General features: G+C 42.4%; 1 protein-coding gene across 1 annotated transcript; it reads left to right on the forward strand.

Moving 5' to 3' along the window:
• Positions 1–9,696: 9,696 nt before the first annotated feature.
• LOC108413599 (DNA damage-regulated autophagy modulator protein 2) lies at positions 9,697–19,369 on the forward strand. The gene is made up of 7 exons (XM_017686200.2): positions 9,697–9,928; positions 13,443–13,510; positions 16,716–16,861; positions 17,508–17,685; positions 18,003–18,085; positions 18,570–18,662; positions 18,846–19,369. Exons 1-7 carry the CDS (start codon positions 9,798–9,800, stop codon positions 18,966–18,968), a joined length of 822 nt encoding a protein of 273 aa, XP_017541689.1. The 5' UTR covers positions 9,697–9,797; the 3' UTR covers positions 18,969–19,369.
• The last annotated feature ends 2,882 nt before the right edge of the window (positions 19,370–22,251 follow it).

Genomic DNA, 22,251 nt, shown 5'->3' on the forward strand with positions numbered 1-22,251 from the left:
GGAATACAGGATCTTACGTTCTCTCCTGTTTACCGATGACAGGGAGTCCTATTGAGTCTGAAACCACACATTTGGCTCTGTTTGAGATGCTGAGCCACTGAAGCAGTAATGAGCATCCAGTTAGCACTGTGCTAATTGGCTAATATAAGCTTTTATTGCTTACTAGCTACGTTAGCCTCATAGCTTCAGTGCTAAAGCTAAAGAAGTAAACTTCGAATGCAAAACACGTTTCAGCAGATCGTGGTAAATGTGGGAAAACAGGGAATTTGAGTTTTCCTGTAGTATTCCCTGAAGTTATGTCAGTGTTTTGGTGAGACGGTTAGAGGAGTGCTAGCCTGAGGCAGTTAGCTTAGCGTGCAGCCCTTCAGGCTGAACAGCATGACGCATCTTCTAACACACTAAGCTAGGGCTGGGCAATGTGGTGGAATTTATCACTATCATGATGAAACAAAGTCACTTTATAGGCATTTCTAGCCTATAATGGATCCCCAATTAATAATTAATTACAGAGGTAATTAGTTAATTGCTGCATTCAGTGGATTTAGTTTAGCACAGGATACAGCACTGTATTCATAGTTTTCAGTAATATTTGCAATAAAATTTGGAATTTCATTATTTATTTTGCGGTTCTAACTAATCAGATGTCAGAGTAAATATCTTGGCTTGTTGTGTATCGTGGACATTTTTTTAATATATATTTATATTTTTGCCATGTTGTCCACCCTTACACTGAGCAGCTTAGGGAACCTCTAAAAATTCAGATTTCATCCTGAATCTTTCTGAAGAGCGTAAGAAGTGTTACCGTGAGTGTGCGTGAGAAAAGAATGTGTATTGTGAGTAATTTATCTGGTGCACGGCCGCTACAGCCTCGTGCGAAAGTCTGAACACCCCAGTCAGTCAAACTGTTGTTGAATTTCTAGGTAAAAATAAGACGGCACATCCTCACAGGCCTCATTGTCTGTTTCACCCCCCCCCCCCCCAAATATAACAGATTCAGCAAATAAACAGTAATTGTACATTAAAATATGCAGAAGTGTGTTCTTGGACTGGGGGTGCTCAAACCTTTGCACATGACTGTATAGGATTTCAGTTGTTTGCAAAAATTCCTCAGTTTCAGTATTATCCATTTTAAAAATGTTTTTATAAATACAGGGAAGACAGAAATGCTATATATCGCTGTCAGAACACCTTGGCGATACATTACTGTTTTTCATGTTTTGAAATAATTAGAAATTTCCAGCTGCTCATTACACTGAGTTAGCATTCATGATGAAAGGGCCAAAAGAAATACTCCACATTTACCTTTATTTATATATATATATATATATATATATATATATATATATATATATATATATGTATGTATGTATGTATGTATGTATATATATATATATATATATATATATATATATATATATATATATATACACACACATACCAGCCGAAAGTTTGGACACATTTACTCAACTGTTTATCACATTATTATAAATTGATGAACACATCTTCGCTATAAAACCGTTTATATGGAATCACATCAGCCAGAAATATTAAAATTGTGTGTATAATATTGAAATAATATTGAAAAATTGTCCTCTACCAAACAGGGTGGGTTAGACCCCCCCTCCTCCCTCGTCACAACACAGCTGATGGGCTGAAATGGATTAACGAAGGCTGACATTTCCGCTATTTAACCCTTAACAAAAAATGCATAGTAATTAGGATGATGATTAAAACTCTGCATTTTCTAAGTCAAATTCTACTAAAATTCTAAAATGAAAATTCATGTGTAGGCATCAATATAAACTCCTTTAAATTTATAATCTTTAAAACAACCTAAAGCAGATGCCGTTAGATCAAAATATCTTTGAGGTGTGTCCAAACTTCAGGCCGGTATCTGAAGTTCAGCAGTTTTGTTTAGTTTTTAGGGTCACAGTTCTTCCACTAGACCAGCAGGACAGAAATAGACTGTACTGTGTTACAGCTGTGACTGTGATGAAAATCAGTGTGTATTTCATCTCAAAGTCAGATTGTTACACACTATAAATCACAGGTTATATATTCAGCACAGAATTAGGGAGTTTAATCCTGAGGAGATGATCTGAGGGACGTTTTAATCTCTAAACCTCTCAGACATCCAGCGTGATTTCACTGGGATTACAGCAAACATGGTACTGGACAGTGTCGTCGATTAAAATGTGACAGTAATTACAGATTAAATCAGTCGCTTCAGAACAATGTTTACATGTCCGAATTAATGCGGTCACTTCATTTTTGTGCCTTTTCATTTCTCACCTCGTATATTTACTGTACAGCTTACAGTAAACGCTATGCACATCAAGGGTAGACTTTGCTTTTATTTGCAGTTATTATGGTCACATTTGTGTAGAATTTAATAATAAAAAAAAAATTAATCCAACATTTGAGTTGCATGCATTTACAAAAATGATCAAACTATAAAAAATTAAAAACATATAAAAATAGAAACAAAAAATTAATCATACCTGTAATTATGTGAAAAGTCTGGTATAACTTTATGATAACAGGCCCTGATAAACATCATCAAACATGATTTGTTAATGACCATTAGAAGTATTAAATATTTACAAATCAAATCAAATTTATTTGTATAGCGTTTGTATATTTGTTTATTTGTATTTACAACAGATGTTGTCGCAAAGCACCTTCAGAGAATTCCAAAAAAGACAGAGTTTTAACAAGAAGTGTTAAAAAAACCCAGGTGAGCAAGCCAGGGGCGACAGTGGGAAGGAAAAACTCCCTCACAACTGAGGAAGAAACCTTGGGAGGAACCAGGCTCACCAGGGGGACCCATCCTCCTCTGGTCAAACTATTTACTTCTTGCCAATTTTGGACCCAGAAGGAGAACCTCTGTTTTGTTACTGTTTAGTAGGAGGAAGATCCGTAACATCCAGCATTTCATGTCTTTTACACAGTCCTGCATTTTCTTTAATCTGTATTTGTCATCGGGCTTGGCTGATATGTAAAGTTGCGTATCTGCGTAACAATGAAAGTTGATGCCATGGTTACTTATAACTGTGCCTAACGGTAACATGTATAGTGTAAATAGTAATGGTCCTAATATAGACCCCTGCAGAATTCCAAATCTCACTTTTGAATAACTGGAAGATAAATTGTTTACACTGACGAACTGACAACGTTCTTTTAGGTAAGACTGGAACCATGATAGGGCTGTCCCTGTGATTCCAACCATGTTTTCTAACCTTTCTAGGAGAATATTATGGTCTATTGTATCGAAAGCTGTTCTGAGGTCAAGTAGCACTAACAGGGATACGTAGCCTTGATCAGAGGCAAGAAGATCATTAGTTCTAACACCACTTGGACATCCAGCAGTTTAACTCCGAGAGCCTGCTGTAGGCTTCAGCGCGGCATCGCATTGGGATGGGGCCAGAGCAGATTACGGCATCGGACATTGTCTGGGCCTGTTTAATCACCTCTCTAATATTAGCCTTAGTTTCCTCAGACTGCCGCAGATGGATATCATTGGCCCCTACATGAATGACTATGCCTGAATATCTCTTATCAGCTAACAGTCTAAGGTTGCCACTAATGTCCAGTGCTCTGGCTCCCGATAAACATCAAACTGTTACCGCTGGCGCCCCTAAAGGAGTTGCTAATTTCATGTGTCGGACAATCGAGTCTCCTATAACCAGAGTACTTTTAACAGGCTCCACAGTGGATGCATCACTGAGCAGGGCAAACCTGTTTGACACGCGAATCGGAGGAGCGTGGTGGTCCGGTGGGCTAGCTTTGGCCTCAGTGTTAGCATTAGCCTTAGCTTTCCGGCTAGCCCGCCGAGTCGTCACCAATTCACCCCGCTGTGAGGGCTCTAACGCCAGAGTCGAGGGGGTGCTAACTCTTGCATAACTGTTAATAATTGTGGTAGCACTTAATGGTAGCATTTAATTATGCATTAATGCAATGACAGTTATTTTAAACTATTACAGGATGATGTTGCTGTTTATGGGGGCCTATTATTATAGTATAAATTAGAATAAAACTTGGTTACATTAACATACGTTAAATTTTTCTGCTTTAACGTTTCTGTTTCGGAGATACGAGGTTTAGTTACTTAGTTACTGCAGTAAACGGTGAAGGCCAATAGCATTCTGGGAGCTATTTTTGTTGTATATAGAGGTCAAAGCAACTATGCAGGTTTCTGTTGTTATTTCAGACCGTTTACTGTCACCATCCACCAAGTAGTGACCAGCTTAAAGCGACAGTTCCGCCAACACCCCCCCCAAACTAACAAGAACAAGTACTGGAAGCTAATTAGCATTAGCCAGTTAGCACTGTACACACTCAGTGCCCAAAGCTGCGGTCAGTCTGAGCGCGAGTGGAACCTCGAGTGGTAAGATGATCGCAAAAAACAAGGAATTCTGTGAACTAAACCGAGGAACCACACATCAGACAGTAAAAGGGAATGGTTCTACTTAGAACCATGAGTTCTGTATAGTGCATGGTGAAATGGTTCTTCAGGCTAATGGAGAGTGTGCTGTACGTGGATCAGATGCTTTATTAGTCCCACAGTGGGGAATTCTCGGTGACGCAGGGAGAGCAAGGCACTCAAGAAAAGAGTAACGAGAAGAGAATTAACCAGCAACTAACTGACCTTCATTACTTAACAGGGTTTTACAGCTTGTTATATAATACTAAAGATAAACAGTTAGATAAACATATAAACTCTGTCCTTCACAAAGATTAACAATATAAAGGATAATAAATAAATAAAAACTAAAAAATTTACACTGAAAGGATATTTTACCTGAATTTCACAGAGTTTTGCACATGAGGTGCTGGTTTATGTTACACATGGGAAGGCGAGGAGTTAATAATGTAAACATCATTATAAATAGAAAAGCTAAGTGTATCTATATTGCTGTGCAGAACCTTTTACAAAGTGTTCTATGTAGCACCAGAAAGGGTTCTTTTTAGTGCAGTAGAACCCGAGAGGGAGTGTGTTATCGCAGAATACCATCATGGCTGCGATTCGATCACCGTGGATCATCACAGCCGTGATGTTACTGGTGATAACTCCCTCCTCGAGTGCTCTACTGCTTTAATACAGCAGTTAAATAAATACAGTAAGAAGTTAATAAACTGGCCGTGAACGCGGCTTTAATATGTTTTAATGTTCAGCTCCTTCCTCCAAATTATAGTTATGTCAGAGTGACAAGCTCCACCCACTCGCTGCTCAGCTGGCAGTTCGTTCTCCAGCTCCTTACACTAAATTCCCAAACTGTCATCACCACTGAGCAGCTTTTCAGTTTTTCACAGCTGAACAACCTGGAATCAGCCAGAAATGAACCCAACACCATTCGTCAGACGAGTCTGATCTTCAGAGTCGGACCAAATCAGACTGAGCCGTAAAACTGAGCCAATATCAGGTTCAGCTCAGTTTGGTCAGTTTCTCCAGATCAGTATTAATGTTGTTTTGTTCCAGCCGGTCTGTAAAGCTTCTTACAGCCCGTTTAGTTTGGTGAATAGTGTTGGGTTCATTTCTGGCTGATTCCAGGTTGTTCAGCTGTTCTTCTGTCACAGCTGCCGACTGAAAAGCTGCTCAGTGGTGACGACAGTTTGGGAATTTAGTGTCGTCTCGTCTTTAGAGTCGGACCAAATCGGCTGTCGGTCAGATGTGATCTTAACAGCGTCCGTTTCCTGTTTGTGGCAAAGTCAGAAGTAAAAACATTCAAATGGCTTGACCGTCTCCTGCAGCTGTCAGAGTTGTTGCTAGCAACGGCATCTCAGCCGTTTTGAGTGTGTGATATGCTGTAGTCTGTGTTAGTGCTGCAATTTTAAGTTACATGACTTGTAATTACTTGAGTAGGCGGAGTCTGAGGGCAGTGTGTGATGACTTAAGCGTATTAGCACCATGCTAATTAGCGAATGATAACAAGCTTCCAGTGCTATCACCGTTTACCTACATTAGCATTGTAAGTTAGCAGGGGGGGTTGGTTAAATTTTTAGCAGAGCTGTCGCATTAGACTTTGTTGTGAGTGGGAAATGCTAAGCGGTCAGTGCAGGGTTGGGGATCGTGGTGTGGAGTTCAGCTGCCGAGTGCTTCCATGAGGTCATCTGTCAATCAAATGGCTGAATTTAACACCTCGCCTGCCAAACTCCTCCTATCTCATCTCCTACCTCTTAGTGTGTGTTTCCCTCACAGTGTGTGTTACAAACACGTCTCTAAGGAAGCGTTACGGCACTTCAGCTTCATTAAGGTGTTTATTTGACGTCTGTTTAGTTGTTGTTGGTGTTATCGGTGCCTTTCCTGACATTCCTGTCAGCGGCCTGCTGTTTTATTAGGCTCTGTGAACGTTAACCTCATTCTCAGTGTCTGAACTGTGACTGGCATCATATTTAACAACATTCTGGATTTTTCCTTTGTCCATTTTAATGGAAATGCACACTTATTTTTTAATATTTGTTGTTTTTAATGTATGAATGTATGAAATACTCTGTCTTTTGTTCTCTCACCCTCCTTCACTCCATCCTCCCTCAATTCCGACCTCCCGTCTATAAAACTGAGGGCATTTTCTGACCTTTAAAGAGAAAATTCACTGTGTTTCACCTTTTGTTCTGCTGTGATGCTCACAAACACTCTCAAAACAGGTTCCCCAACGACCTTTTAGTTCCTTAAGGAATGATGTCTGAAAAAGAGATGAGTGTGTAAGATGTGAAGAACCTTTTAAAGGTTTGAAGTTCAGGACATTTTACGCATCATGTAAATATTCTGTACTATTTTAATGATTTTAATGATTCTTTATAGAACCTGTACATTATGTGGAGGTTCCTTAACTTTAAATTGTTCCTCTCACTCACACATCTCATTTACAGAGCATCAAATCCACCATCTCTAAAAGAACCACCCAGTAAATCAGCCAATCTGTGAAGAACCTTTAACTGAACCAGCCGTCTCTGAAGAACCATCTGCTTAATCAACCATCTCTAAATCTTCAATCAGCCATTGCTAAAGAACCGTGCAGTAAACCCCAGAAATCCCCAGAAAACCATTGGTTTGATCAGTCTTCTCTAAAACCATCAGACTGATCATCACTAAAGAACCATCCATTGGAAGTTTTCATAGGAAACCAAACGTGGTTCTATGGCGCTGCACGCAGAACCTGTTCTGGCACCGTTGTTTTTAAGAGTTCAGAGGTTTGTAGATGATGATGCAGATTTTCGAGGTCAAACAGTAAAAAGAGCAGAATCGTTATTGTCTGATTCACCTGAAGAACATCAGACACTCCGCCTCCTGCCAATCATTCAGCAGCTCATTTCTGATCTTCACACTCAGTTTCAGCTCTTTGTTGTTGTTTATTTCCTCTATAGTTGTAAACACACACTTGGGGTGTGTGTGTGTGTGTTTGTGTGCGCGCATGCATGCGTGAGTACGTGTGTGTGTGTGCACGTGTGTGTATGAGTGAGTGTGTGTGTGAGAGTGTGAGTGTGTTAAACACGTTCTCCATCCACAACATAACAGAGCGTCGGTCCAGCCGAGCTCCTCGGCCGTGGTCAGTTTGCTCTGCCAGTGAGTCACTGTGAGTGTTCAGTTCTGCTGTTTCGTGTCTGACGATGTCGACTCTGTTCTGTTTGTTTCCTGTAAAGAATTTAATTTTTTGACAGACGCAGAAATAAAGACTGTTATATTTATTAACAGAGACTTTCAGTCTGAGCCTCAGTTATTCTCTCTCTCTCTCTCTCTCTCTCTCTCTCAAGATCCAAACAGCAGACTACACAAATAAATTACCATTAAAATGAATAAAACCAGACTAAAGTTTAAATTGGTGAAGCAGAAGGGCTGTGAAAAGTAATAAGAGTTAAATCAACGGTAATAGAATTCAGATGTAATGGAAAATAAGAAGCCAGACAAATATAAAGAAATGAAACTGAACTAAAGCAGTTACAGACTGACCCCAAGCTTTATAAAGTAAAATAACTGTCTAATGAATGTACAGTGCTGTGAAAAAGTATTTGCCCCCATCCGATTTCTTCTGTTTTTGCTAATTTTTCACTTTTAAATGTTTCGGTTCATCCAACTAATTTAAATATGAGGTAAACAGGAGTGAACACAAACTGTAGCTTTTAAATGATCTTTCCATTTATTGAAGATAAACATTCAAAATTCAAAACCTACATTACCCATGCGAAAAAGAAATTGCCCCTGAGCCTAATAACAAGCAGTAACAACTGCAACCAAGTCTTTTACGTCTCTGGAGGAATTTTGCCCACTCGTCTTTACAGAATTGTTCTCATTTGATTCGTTGAGTTTCCGAGCACGAACTGCCCATTTAAGGTCTCACCACAGCATCTCAATAAGATTCGAGTCTGGACTGATGGGCAGATGTTCTCCTTCAGGAATTCATGGTTCCATGAATTATGACAAGTCATCCAGGTCCTGCAGAAGTAAGCAGCCCCAGTCCAATACACTACAACCACCATGCTTCACTGTTGGTATGATGATCTTATGGTGAATGTGGTGTTTACGCCAGATGTAATGGGACCCATCCATCCATCCATCCATTTTCCAAGCCGCTTCTCCGTCAGGGTCGCGGGGGGGAGCTGGAGCCTATCCCAGCAGTCATCGGGCGGAAGGCAGGATACACCCTGGACAGGTCGCCAGTCCATCGCAGGGCGTAATGGGACCCATGTCTTCCAAAATGTTCCACCTTTGACTCGTAAGCCCCCAAACTATCATCCCAAAAGTCTTATTGGGTCACCCAGATGTTTTTGGGAAATGTGAGATGAGCCTTTGCATTCTTTTTGATCAGCAGTGGTTTGCATCTTGCAGCTCTCCCTGATGCCATTTTTGTCCAGTGTCTTTCTTATTGTGGATTCATGTACATTGACCTTAACTGAGGCCAGTGAGGCTTACAGCTCTTTAGATGTTCCTCTGTTTTTTTTTTTTTTCTTTTTTGGCTCTTGGTGAAATTTTTGGTAGGCCGGCCCCTCCTGGGAAAGTTCTCCACTGTTCCAAGATTCCTCCATTTGTGGATAACGGCTCTCCTTGTGGTTCTCTGGAGTCCCATTTCCAGGTAAATTTCAGCGACTTTGTTCTGCATCTGTATTTGAATCTCTGTAGAACGCGGCGCCATGTGCTGCCTCTTTAGATCTTCTGTCTCCTCCACACTGACAGACAGGCTGTTTAAGTGGTGTTTAGATTCAGCAGTGATCACGTCTGGGTGTGGTCAGTGAAACTGAACCCAACTGGTTGAATTAGTAGCCGAAGGGTGTAATTACTTTTTCACACCGGCCCAGGTAGGGCAGAGCAGCATTTTTCCCCTCAATAAATGAAATCATAATTTTATGATTACTTTCAAAACAGCTTTGTGTGTTTACGTGGGTTTTACTGTCTAATGTTAAAGTACTCTGATGTTCTGAAACTTTCAATTTGACAAAAATGCAAAAATAGAAGAAATTAGGAAGGAGGCTAATACTTTTTCACAAAACTGTAGAAGCATTAATATAATAATAATAATGATGATAATAATAATAATGCACTACTAATCTCTAAGAGACATATTGTTCATGTTTGCTCGTCTTAAGATGTGAGAGTAAATGAGAATCAGCTGACGCCGTCACGGGACTCGAAAGGAATCCCACACTCTCACACACACTTCACTACAGTCGTTAAACCCTGGAGCAGACGCTGGAGGTTTGGATTAAAGCTGTGTTGGCTGCTCTCCCTCACTGTTCATTGTTTGTGTGTGTGTGTGTGTGTGTGTGTGTGAGTGATATGTAGCTGTGTGCATCGGTGTGTGAGTATGTGGTGGTTCCGGAGAGGTCTGTCTGTCCTGCCCGTGGTTTTGATCTCTTGGTCGTGTGGGACGCTGGTTCTGACCTACACCATGTCCGTCTTGCTGGACCACACTGACCTGCTGCTGCCGTACATCAGGTAGGAGCGCCGACTGACCGTTTACTGTCAGCGTTAAAGCAGAGAGGACGCTGACTGCCTCTTTTCATTAGCAGAGCTCCTCTCTGTTCCTGTGTTTACTTTAAACTCTACTGTTCTTGTTTTTCACTGTTTTATTATGTTTCCTCTATATATTTAATGTTTGTCTTCATATATTTATTTATTATTACCATTTTTATTTAAACAAGCAGTTGTTTTTTTTTAGTAATTGTTGTTTTACATTCATGATTTTGATGTTTTAATTTAATTGTGAAGCACTTTGAGCTGCATCTATGCCTGAAAGATGCTATATAAATACAGTTGTCATCATTATTATTAATAAATGATGTTTTGGAGTAACAGGAGCATTATTTATACACAGCAGGCCAATTAGGATCACTTCAGTTTTATCAGGGTTCCACCGATTTTCCAAATTCTCCAATAACTCAGTGTGTGAGGTGTAATCAGAGCCATTCAGAGTTTGGTGTGAAATGGTTCAGATGTCTTTACAGTGTCGGTGATAGGAACCAGGCGTTGCCATGACTACAACACAGGGATGCAGGAAGCTTGGGTGCTGAGGAGGCTGCAGCGCCCCCTAAGTTTAAGACTGCAACTGATAAAAACAACAATAATAAGACTCACGTGTGCTTGTTGTAGAGAGGAGTTTATATTTTTATAATTCGATTGATGTATTTTCTAAATCTTCTGTGGCTGCACTGTTTAACTTAACACTGTGTTAATCACAGTGAGCTGAGTTGCTTCTCTCGCCCCCTGCTGGCCGCTTTGTGGTGTGTTGCTAAAGCACACACAGGTTGATGTTTAAAGAGAGAAAGTGTGTGTGGAGATAGAGGCTCTGACGTTACACTGCTTAAAATTTCCACACCCCTGACTTGAATGACTGAATATGGACATTCTATTTACTATCCAAAACCACCAGTGAACTTACACATGGGACCAGATCATGTAGGTTTCAAGCAGCTGAAGCTGTGTGGACGTTTCAGGAGCCTCAGCTTGATCGAGATGATAATCTGCTAATATCCGTCTGTCGTTATAATTAGGACACGGCAGGAGAGCTAAATCAGTCTTCATGAATTCATTCCGGATGCTGAAGCAGACACAGCCTGTCAGAATTATGAAATGAGTTGAATTATGAAATCTACACAAATGAATCCGTGTAGAACTCCTGTATGCTGCACTGTTCTTTCCTGAAATGGATATGGGAATTTCTAATGAGCCTTAAACTGGTTCTTACTAATCTTGCTAGTCATGGTGGTCACTCTGGTCATGCTGGTAGACCAGTTTGGTCCCTCTGGTTGTGCTGACTGACCCCCTGCAGTCAGAAAATTCTGTCAAATCAAACTTGACATCATAATTAACAACGCTTATAGTAGCCTTTATAAACATTTATGTAGGTTTATGGCATCAACCTTATTAACACTACAGTAAAGTGTACCATGTGTGGTGCTGTGTTATGCTGTATTGAGTTGTGTTGTATTGTGCTGTGCGGTATTGAGTTGTGCTGTGCTGTGTTGTATTGTGCTGTGCGGTATTATGTTGTGCTGTGCTGTGCTGTATTGTGCTATGCTGTATTGAGTTTTGTTGTGCTGTGCCTTATTGTGTTGTGCTTTGCTGTATTGTGTTGTGCTGTGTTGTTCTGTGCTGTATTAAGTTGTGTTGTGTTGTGCTGTATTAAGTTGTGTTGTGTTGTGCTGTGCTGTATTGAGTTGTGCTGTGTTGTTCTGTGCTGTATTAAGTTGTATTGTATTGTGCTGTGCTGTATTGGTGGGATAGTGTAGTGGTTAACACGTCTGCCTTCTACATTGTAGACTGGGGTTCAATTCCCACCTGAGCAAACACCCTACACTATACCAATAAGAGTCCTTGGGCAAGACTCCTAACACCGCCTTGGCCTACATATGTAAAATGATCAAATTGTAAGTCGCTCTGGATAGCGTCAGCCAAAATGCCATAAATGTACAACCCCAATTCCAATGAAGAAATGGGGTGTTGTGTAAAACATAAATAAAAACAGAATACGATTATTTGCAAATATTTTTCAATCTATATTCAATTTAATACACTTCAAAGACGAGATATTTAATGTTCAAAGGGATAAACTTTATTGTTTTTTGCAAATATTCACTCATTTTGAATTTGATGCTTGCAACACGTTCCAAAGAAGTTGGGACAGGGGCAACAAAAGACTGGGAAAGTTGAGGAATGCTCAAAAAACACCTGTTTGGAACATTCCACAGGTGAGCAGGTTAAATGGAAACAGGTGAGTGTCATGATTGGGTATAAAGGGAGCATCCCTGAAAGGCTCAGTCGTTCACAAGCAAGGACGGGGCGAGGGTCACCACTTTGAGAACAACTGCGTGAGGAAATAGTCCAACAGTTTAAGAACGTTTCTTAATGTGCAGTTGCAAGGAATTTAGGGATTTCATCATCTACAGTCCATAATATCATCTAAAGATTCAGAGAATCTGGAGAGATCTCTGAAAGTATTATTATTCCCACATGGGCTCAGGAACACTTCAGAAAAACACGGTCAGTGAACTCAGTTCGTCGCTCCATCTACAAGTGCAAGTTAAAACTCTGCCATGCAAAGCGAAGCCACATATCAACACCACCCAGAAACGCCGCCGGCGTTAATGCTGAAAGGTACATACAGGTTTTGGAGCAACATCTGCTGCCATCCAAGCAGCGTCTTTTTCAGGGACGTCCTGCTTATTTCAGTAAGACGATGCCGAGCCACATTCTGCACGTGTTACAACAGCGTGGCTTCATAGTAAAAGAGTGCGGGTACTAGACTGGCCTGCCTGCAGTCCAGACCGTCTCCCATTGAAAATGTGTGGAGCATTATGAAGCTCAAAATACGACAGCGGAGACCCCCGGACTGCTGAGCAGCTGAAGCTGTACATCAAGCAAGAATGGGAAAGAATTCCACCTACAAAGCTCCAACAATCAGTGTCCTCAGTTCCCAAACGCTTATTGAGTGTTAAAGGAAAGGTGATGTAACACAGTGGGAAACACACCCCTGTCCCAACTTCTTTGGAACGTGTTGCAGGCATCAAATTCAAAATGAGTGAATATTTGCAAAAAACAATAAAGTTTATCCATTTGAACATTAAATATCTCGTCTTTGTAGTGGATTCAACTGAATATAGATTGAAAAGGATTTTGCAAATCATCGTATTCTGTTTTTATTTATGTTTTACACAACGTCCCAACTTCACTGGAATTGGGGTTGTAAATGTATTGAGTTGTGTTGTGTTGTGCTGTGCTGTATTGTGCTGTGCAGTGTGGTATTTTGTTGTTGTACTGTGTTGTGATGTGCTGTGCTGTGCTGTATTGTATTGTGCTGTGCTGTGCTGTGCTGTGCTGTATTGTATTGTGCTGTGCTGTGCTGTGCTGTGCTGTATTGTATTGTGCTGTGCTGTGCTGTGCTGTATTGTATTGTGCTGTGCTGTGCTCTGCTGTGTGTTCCTGTGTTGTAATGTGTTGTGCTGTGTTACAGTGATACGGGCACTGAGGTTCCAGAGCGCTGTGTCTTCGGGTTCATGCTCTGCATCTCAGCGTTTCTCGGTAACACGACTGTTCTTCACCTGCTCACTGAATCGCCTGTGACTGCACTCACTAATGACCTCACGATCAGATTCTATTACACGTTTCAGAAAATGATTTGGTGTATCACGAAATTAATTATTTCGTAATGTATCAGGATTATGTTTAAAATCATCTGAATACACTAGTGTAACTGGAGGAGCTACTTACACAGATAGTAATCCAGCAAGTTCAGTCTGACTCTGCCAGACACTCAGTTATACCGTTTAGAAAGATTTGAGCTTTACTGGAGTCTTACTGAAATCGAGCGCAGTTCATTTCAGAACCACAACACTGAAATCTTTTAGAGGCTTTAACATATGTGGCAAAGAAAATATTTTGTAGTTATCTTATTTCACCAATTTGTAAAAAGAGATTCAGAGGGTTTGGTGTGAAATGGTTCAGACGTCTTTACAGTGGTGGTGATAGGAACCAGGCATCGCCATGACAACAACACAAATATAGACATTTTATTTACCATCCAGAACCACCAGAGAACCTACATGCGTCTTCTAAGTTTAATTGGAATGTTGAAGATGGGAATTAGTGGAAAATCTGGAATAATGAGTTTTCTTTGGGGACTATTTTGCCGCACAGCGCCCTGCATGTCTCCCTCCACCATGAATGGAGTTGAAGTTCTCTAAACTCTCATAAAACAGCGTCTCAGTCATCAGGCAGTGAATTCAGAACCATCTCATGTAGGAACTTTCTGTGAAGAGCTTTTAGAGGAGGACATCTGGTTCCTATCACCACCACTGTGAACAGTTCTGACTCGGTCAGTTTGTCTAGAACAGAGCGTTTCACACCAAACCACTCAGGACCGCTCGGTTTACATCTTAACCAGTTAATTATACATGGTAGAATTCCCTTTTAAAGCTGGATGCAGATTTCCAGTCTTCTCTCACTAGAAAAACCTTGAATAGAAAAACCTACTAGAATATTGATTATACACCAATTTCTACGCTCATTGTCCACTTTATCAGCTCCACTTACTGTATAGCTGCACTCTGTAGTTCTACAGTTACAGACTGTAGTCCATCTGTTTCTCTGATACTCTGTTACCCTGTTCTTCAGTGGTCAGGACCCCCATGGACCATCACAGAGCAGGTACTATTTGGGTGGTGGGTCATTCTCAGCACTGCAGTAACACAGACGCGGTGGTGGTGGTGTGTTAGTGTGTGTTGTGCTGGTCCGAGTGAATCAGACACAGCAGTGCTGCACTATATATAGAAATATACACTGCTCAAAAAAATAAAGAGAACACTCAAATAACACATCCTAGATCTGAATGAATGAAATATTCTCATTGAATACTTTGTTCTGTACAAAGTTGAATGTGCTGACAACAAAATCACACAAAAAAACAATGGTAATCAAATTTATTAACCACACAAAAGTAAAGTGGAAAAACACACGACAGGCTGATCCAACTTTTAGTCCAGACCTGGACTAAAGCATCCACCAACTCCTGGACAGTCTGTGGTGCAATGTGGCGTTGGTGGATGGAGCGAGACATGATGTCCCAGATGTGCTCAATCGGATTCAGGTCTGGGGAACGGGCAGGCCAGTCCATAGCTTCAGTGCCTTCATCTTGCAGGAACTGCTGACACACTCCAGCCACATGAGGTCTAGCATTGTCCTGCATTAGGAGGAACCCAGGACCAACCGCACCAGCATATGGTCTCACAAGGGGTCTGAGGATCTCATCTCGGTACCTAATGGCAGTCAGGCTACCTCTGGCGAGCACATGGAGGGCTGTGCGGCCCTCCAAAGAAATGCCTCCCCACACCATTACTGACCCACTGCCAAACCGGTCATGCTGAAGGATGTTGCAGGCAGCAGATCGCTCTCCACAGCGTCTCCAGACTCTGTCACGTCTGTCACATGTACTCAGTGTGAACCTGCTTTCATCTGTGAAGAGCACAGGTGATCTCTGGTGTTCTCTGGCAAATGCCAAGCGTCCTGCACGGTGTTGGGCTGTGAGCACAACCCCCATCTGTGGACGTCGGGCCCTCATACCATCCTCATGGAGTCGGTTTCTAACCGTTTGTGCAGACACATGCACATTTGTGGCCTGCTGGAGGTCATTCTGCAGGGCTCTGGCAGTGCTCCTCCTGTTCCTCCTTGCACAAAGGCTGAGGTAGCGGTCCTGCTGCTGGGTTGTTGCCCTCCTACGGCCTCCTCTACGTCTCCTGGTGTACTGGCCCGTCTCCTGGTAGCGCCTCCAGCCTCTGGACACTACGCTGACAGACACAACAAACCTTCTTGCCACAGCTCGCATTGATGTGCCATCCTGGATGAGCTGCACTACCTGAGCCACTTGTGTGGGTTGTAGAGTCCGTCTCATGCTACCACGAGTGTGAAAGCACCACCAACATTCAAAAGTGAGCCAAACATCAGCCAGAAAGCAGAAAGGTACTGAGAAGTGGTCTGTGGTCCCACCTGCAGAACCACTGCTTTATTGAGTTTGTCTTGCTAATTGCCAATAATTTCCACCTGTTGTTTATTCCATTTGCACAACAGCTGTGAAATTGATTGTCAATCAGTGTTGCTTCCTAAGTGGACAGTTTGATTTCACAGAAGTTTGATTTACTTGGAGGGATATTGTGTTGTTTAAGTGTTCCCTTTATTTTTTTGAGCAGTGTATATAGTGTATATATTTCCAGCTTATTTGAAGCACCAGGCTGCAGGCTAATGGACGCAGCCCAGCTTGCAGGCTGCTATGTGAAACGCTAGACCCAGGCTAAAGGATATCAATACCTCAAAAGCGTTGGTTCCTTCCAAATGACTCTCTGATGTTCTTTCACTCAGTAAAAACTTGGACTAACATTAACACAGACTTTAACTAACCGCTCAGCAGGAGAGGAGTGATCACCAAAATATCCCTGATTTTCAAACATATAAATTCTAAGATCTTTAGTGTATTACCTATTATAATTACTTTTTGTCTATGTTCCACTACTGATAAATATTTCCTCCACCCATGTTTGAGTATTCAGAGAATTTTTAAACATAATTTTGAATTTTACTACAATAATGAAATCCAATTGAGTTCTGATCAAATCTGACATTTTCTTATGCACTGAATTATTTCTTACTTCCTGACGATTTGTATTATATCATTACAAGGCCGCAGACACCACTCCCATACAGTGTGCATGTATATATTGTGTATGTGTGTTTTTAGGTGTGTGTACGGTGTATGTGCGCTATAAGCAGGTCCAGGCTCTGATCTCAGCGTTCACTGAGTTCAGTCTGCAGACGCTCAACTATGTGGGATTTCTGCTCGGAGTGTTCAGCTCTGTGGGGATTTGTGTGGTCGCCAACTTTCAGGTCCAAAAACTTTTATAAATTTTAATCTCTGGCTTTTTATGAAATGCAGTGTATCATTGGATCAAAGTGTATCACTTTATTGGAAACACCTACCTTGTGCTTCCACTAACTGGCCACTTTATTAGAAACACCCACCTTGTGCTTCCACTAAATGGCCACTTTATTAGAAACACCCACCTTGTGCTTCCACTAACTGGCCACTTTATTAGAAACACCCACCTTGTGCTTCCACTAAATGGCCACTTTATTAGAAACACCCACCTTGTGCTTCCACTAACTGGCCACTTTATTAGAAACACCCACCTTGTGCTTCCACTAACTGGCCACTTTATTAGAAACACCCACCTTGTGCTTCCACTAAATGGCCACTTTATTAGAAACACCCACCTTGTGCTTCCACTAACTGGCCACTTTATTAGAAACACCCACCTTGTGCTTCCACTAACTGGCCACTTTATTAGAAACACCCACCTTGTGCTTCCACTAAATGGCCACTTTATTAGAAACACCCACCTTGTGCTTCCACTAACTGGCCACTTTATTAGAAACACCCACCTTGTGCTTCCACTAACTGGCCACTTTATTAGAAACACCTACCTTCCAGCTCCTCTAAATAGGTGTACTATTTTTTTCCCCGCTATGATAGAAAACAGATATGATGTCTATGCATCTGTTTGGGGCGGGGATGACCTTTGGCCCCGGAGCACTTTACATCCTCGTGCAGACGGGACTGTCGTACCGCATGCAGCCACGTTTCCATGGCACCGACATCCTGTGGGCGCGCACAGCTATCGGGGTTTGGTGCCTCATCAGCATCATCATCTGTATCCTTACAGTGGAAACACTAGCACACTGTGGGTGTTACAGGGGAATTTCCCCCATTTTTGAAATCCCCTGTGTTATTAAATGATTGAAATGTAAACCATGCGGTTCTGCGCGGTTTGGTGTGAAACGCTCTGTTCTAGATAAATTTGCTGAGTCAGAGCTGTTCCCAGTGGTGGTGATAGGAACCAGACGTCCCCCTCTAAAAGCTCCTCACAGAAAGTTCCTCCATGAACTGGTTCTGAATTCACTGCCTAATTCACTGACTATTCCAGATTTTCCACTATTTTACCTTTGTCTTTAACTGTGTTCCTCTCAGTGTTCGTGTCGTCTTTGATGATGTATGATGAGATGCCTGGAGTGGAGGTGGCCACGAAGCTACACTGGAGTCCCGGAGAGAAAGTGAGGACCTGACCTTTCACACTCAGAGTCAGAGGCTGAGAAATTTGGGGTTCAGAAGAGCTGATACCAGTTTCAGTGTTCAGAGAGACGGAGGGGTGGGGGGTGGCACTGTGACTGACATGATGCAGTAACCCTTACCTTGTGCTTCTACTCACTGGCCACTTTGTTAGAAACACTCACCTTGTCCTTCACTGACTGGCCACTTTATTAGAAACACCTACCTTGTGCTTCTACTCACTGGCCACTTTATTAGAAACACTCACCTTGTACTTCCACTCACTGGCCACTTTATTAGAAACACCTACCTTGTGCTTCCACTCACTGGCCACTTTATTAGAAACACTCACCTTGTGCTTCTACTCACTGGCCACTTTATTAGAAACACCTACCTTGTGCTTCCACTCACTGGCCACTTTATTTTTTATGTGGCAAATGACAAACAGTCATCAGCCTGTGTTGTGAATCTGCTGTTTGTGTGTTTCAGGGTTACCTGGCTCACCAGGTGAGTGCGGGGGCAGAGTGGTCCCTGGGCTTGTCCTTCATCTGTTTCTTCTTCACCTACATTCGAGACTTCCAGGTGAGTTTTTCAGGAGATTTGCAGCCTCATGCAACGCTGGTCTAATATGAAGCTTTACTGTTCCATCAAACCACTAAGATTCAACTTGTCCTCTGCAAAGCACAGATTCTTAAAGTTTTCATGACAAAAAACAAAACAGTTACTTTTTGATCTTTTTGTCCTGCTTTCATCTCGTCTTTTCAGAAAATTTCTCTGCGAGTTCAGCCGATTCTGCAGTGTAATCACCTGTATAGCTACCCCCTGTATGAGGACAGAGAGCCCATCCACCACGGAGAACACTCACCACTGCTGGCGGGGAACATCTGACCACACACACAGCCCCTAGTGACGTGGATGAAGGAGTGCAATCAGCATTGGACGTTTACTCACCATGAGGAAATGCTGCAGTCTGATAAAACATCTCTCAGGAAGTAACAGTACAGCACTAGTCAAGTGTGGACACGCCTGCTCTGAACGGAGATGTGCTTACTTACGTTATCGTTTTCCTGGAAAGTCTTTCCTTAATTTAGCATTTTACTTTTTTCCAAAAGGGTTTTTTCTTTATTTCTTTGTTTCTTTATTTCTTTGTCCTTTGTTTTCCGAATGAATCTTCACATGATTGTTTTCCAGCCTCTCTTTGTGCCTCGCAGGTAAACAAAGCTGTCACTGTGCCTTTAAGAGTGACATATGTAAATGAGCTCTGTTCTGATTATCTGATATTGTACCTCATTCAAAAAGCAGTCCAGTCTGAAACATTCCTTTATAATTTCAATGTCAAATATAGGCTAAATGGGTGGGGCTAAACTGCTGTAGGCTAAATGGGTGGGGCTAAACTGCTGTAGGCTAAATGCATGGGGCTAAATTGCTGTAGCTGAATGGTGGGGTTAAACTGCTGTAGCTGAAAGGGTGGAGCTAAACTGGTGTAGCTGAATGGTGGAGCTAAACTGGTGTAGCTGAATGGTGGGGTTAAACTGCTGTAGCTGAAAGGGTGGAGCTAAACTGCTGTAGTTGAATGGTGTAGCTAAAGTGCTGTAGCTGAATGGTAGGGTTAAACTGCTGTAGCTGAATTGATGCGGCTAAACTGGTGTAGCTGAATGGTGGAGCTAAATTGCTGTAGCTGAAAGGGTGGAGCTAAACTGCTGTAGCTGAATGGTGGAGCTAAACTGGTGTAGCTGAATGATGGAGCTAAATTGCTGTAGCTGAAAGGGTGGAGCTAAACTGCTGTAGTTGAATGGTGTAGCTAAACTGCTGTAGCTGAATGGTGGAGCTAAACTGGTGTAGCTGAATGGTGGAGCTAAATTGCTGTAGCTGAAAGGGTGGAGCTAAACTGCTGTAGCTGAATGGTGGGGCTACACTGCTGTAGCTGAATGTGTAGCTAAACTGCTGTAGCTGAATGGTGGAGCTAAACTGGTGTAGCTGAATGGTGGGGTTAAACTGCTGTAGCTGAAAGGGTGGAGCTAAACTGCTGTAGTTGAATGGTGTAGCTAAAGTGGTGTAGCTGAATGGTAGGGTTAAACTGCTGTAGCTGAATTGATGGGGCTAAACTGGTGCAGCTGAATGGGGGAGCTAAACTGGTGTAGCTGAATGATGGAGCTAAATTGCTGTAACTGAAAGGTTGGAGCTAAACTGCTGTAGCTGAATGGTGGGGCTAAACTGCTGTAGCTGAATGTGTAGCTAAACTGGTGTAGCTGAATGGTGGAGCTAAACTGATGTAGCTGAATGGTGGAGCTAAACTGGTGTAGCTGAATGGTGGGGTTAAACTGCTGTAGCTGAAAGGGTGGAGCTAAACTGCTGTAGTTGAATGGTGTAGCTAAAGTGCTGTAGCTGAATGGTAGGGTTAAACTGCTGTAGCTGAATTGATGGGGCTAAACTGGTGTAGCTGAATGGTGGAGCTAAGTTGCTGTAGCTGAAAGGGTGGAGCTAAACTGCTGTAGCTGAATGGTGGGGCTACACTGCTGTAGCTGAATGTGTAGCTAAACTGCTGTAGCTGAATGGTGGAGCTAAACTGGTGTAGCTGAATGGTGGGGTTAAACTGCTGTAGCTGAAAGGGTGGAGCTAAACTGCTGTAGTTGAATGGTGTAGCTAAAGTGCTGTAGCTGAATGGTAGGGTTAAACTGCTGTAGCTGAATTGATGCGGCTAAACTGGTGTAGCTGAATGGTGGAGCTAAATTGCTGTAGCTGAAAGGGTGGAGCTAAACTGCTGTAGCTGAATGGTGGAGCTAAACTGGTGTAGCTGAATGATGGAGCTAAATTGCTGTAGCTGAAAGGGTGGAGCTAAACTGCTGTAGTTGAATGGTGTAGCTAAACTGCTGTAGCTGAATGGTGGAGCTAAACTGGTGTAGCTGAATGGTGGAGCTAAATTGCTGTAGCTGAAAGGGTGGAGCTAAACTGCTGTAGCTGAATGGTGGGGCTACACTGCTGTAGCTGAATGTGTAGCTAAACTGCTGTAGCTGAATGGTGGAGCTAAACTGGTGTAGCTGAATGGTGGGGTTAAACTGCTGTAGCTGAAAGGGTGGAGCTAAACTGCTGTAGTTGAATGGTGTAGCTAAAGTGGTGTAGCTGAATGGTAGGGTTAAACTGCTGTAGCTGAATTGATGGGGCTAAACTGGTGCAGCTGAATGGGGGAGCTAAACTGGTGTAGCTGAATGATGGAGCTAAATTGCTGTAACTGAAAGGTTGGAGCTAAACTGCTGTAGCTGAATGGTGGGGCTAAACTGCTGTAGCTGAATGTGTAGCTAAACTGGTGTAGCTGAATGGTGGAGCTAAACTGATGTAGCTGAATGGTGGAGCTAAACTGGTGTAGCTGAATGGTGGGGTTAAACTGCTGTAGCTGAAAGGGTGGAGCTAAACTGCTGTAGTTGAATGGTGTAGCTAAAGTGCTGTAGCTGAATGGTAGGGTTAAACTGCTGTAGCTGAATTGATGGGGCTAAACTGGTGTAGCTGAATGGTGGAGCTAAGTTGCTGTAGCTGAAAGGGTGGAGCTAAACTGCTGTAGCTGAATGGTGGGGCTACACTGCTGTAGCTGAATGTGTAGCTAAACTGCTGTAGCTGAATGGTGGAGCTAAACTGGTGTAGCTGAATGGTGGGGTTAAACTGCTGTAGCTGAAAGGGTGGAGCTAAACTGCTGTAGTTGAATGGTGTAGCTAAAGTGGTGTAGCTGAATGGTAGGGTTAAACTGCTGTAGCTGAATTGATGGGGCTAAACTGGTGTAGCTGAATGATGGAGCTAAATTGCTGTAGCTGAAAGGGTGGAGCTAAACTGCTGTAGCTGAATGGTGGAGCTAAACTGGTGTAGCTGAATGGTGGGGTTAAACTGCTGTAGCTGAAAGGGTGGAGCTAAACTGCTGTAGTTGAATGGTGTAGCTAAAGTGGTGTAGCTGAATGGTAGGGTTAAACTGCTGTAGCTGAATTGATGGGGCTAAACTGGTGTAGCTGAATGGTGGAGCTAAACTGGTGTAGCTGAATGATGGAGCTAAATTGCTGTAACTGAAAGGGTGGAGCTAAACTGCTGTAGCTGAATGGTGGGGCTAAACTGCTGTAGCTGAATGTGTAGCTAAACTGGTGTAGCTGGATGGTGGAGCTAAATTGCTGTAGCTGAATGATGTAGCTAA

This window comes from Pygocentrus nattereri, chromosome 28, assembly GCF_015220715.1.
Source record: "Pygocentrus nattereri isolate fPygNat1 chromosome 28, fPygNat1.pri, whole genome shotgun sequence".
Taxonomy (NCBI): domain Eukaryota; kingdom Metazoa; phylum Chordata; class Actinopteri; order Characiformes; family Serrasalmidae; genus Pygocentrus; species Pygocentrus nattereri.

Excerpts from the sequence above, each read along its gene's own strand:
- LOC108413599 (XM_017686200.2), top strand. The coding sequence starts at position 9,798 with ATGTGGTGGTTCCGGAGAGGTCTGTCTGTCCTGCCCGTGGTTTTGATC. Across the intron at positions 18,086-18,569 it reads ACTGGAGTCCCGGAGAGAAA|GGTTACCTGGCTCACCAGGT; the intron begins GTGAGGACCTGA and ends TGTGTGTTTCAG. Across the intron at positions 18,663-18,845 it reads CCTACATTCGAGACTTCCAG|AAAATTTCTCTGCGAGTTCA; the intron begins GTGAGTTTTTCA and ends TCGTCTTTTCAG.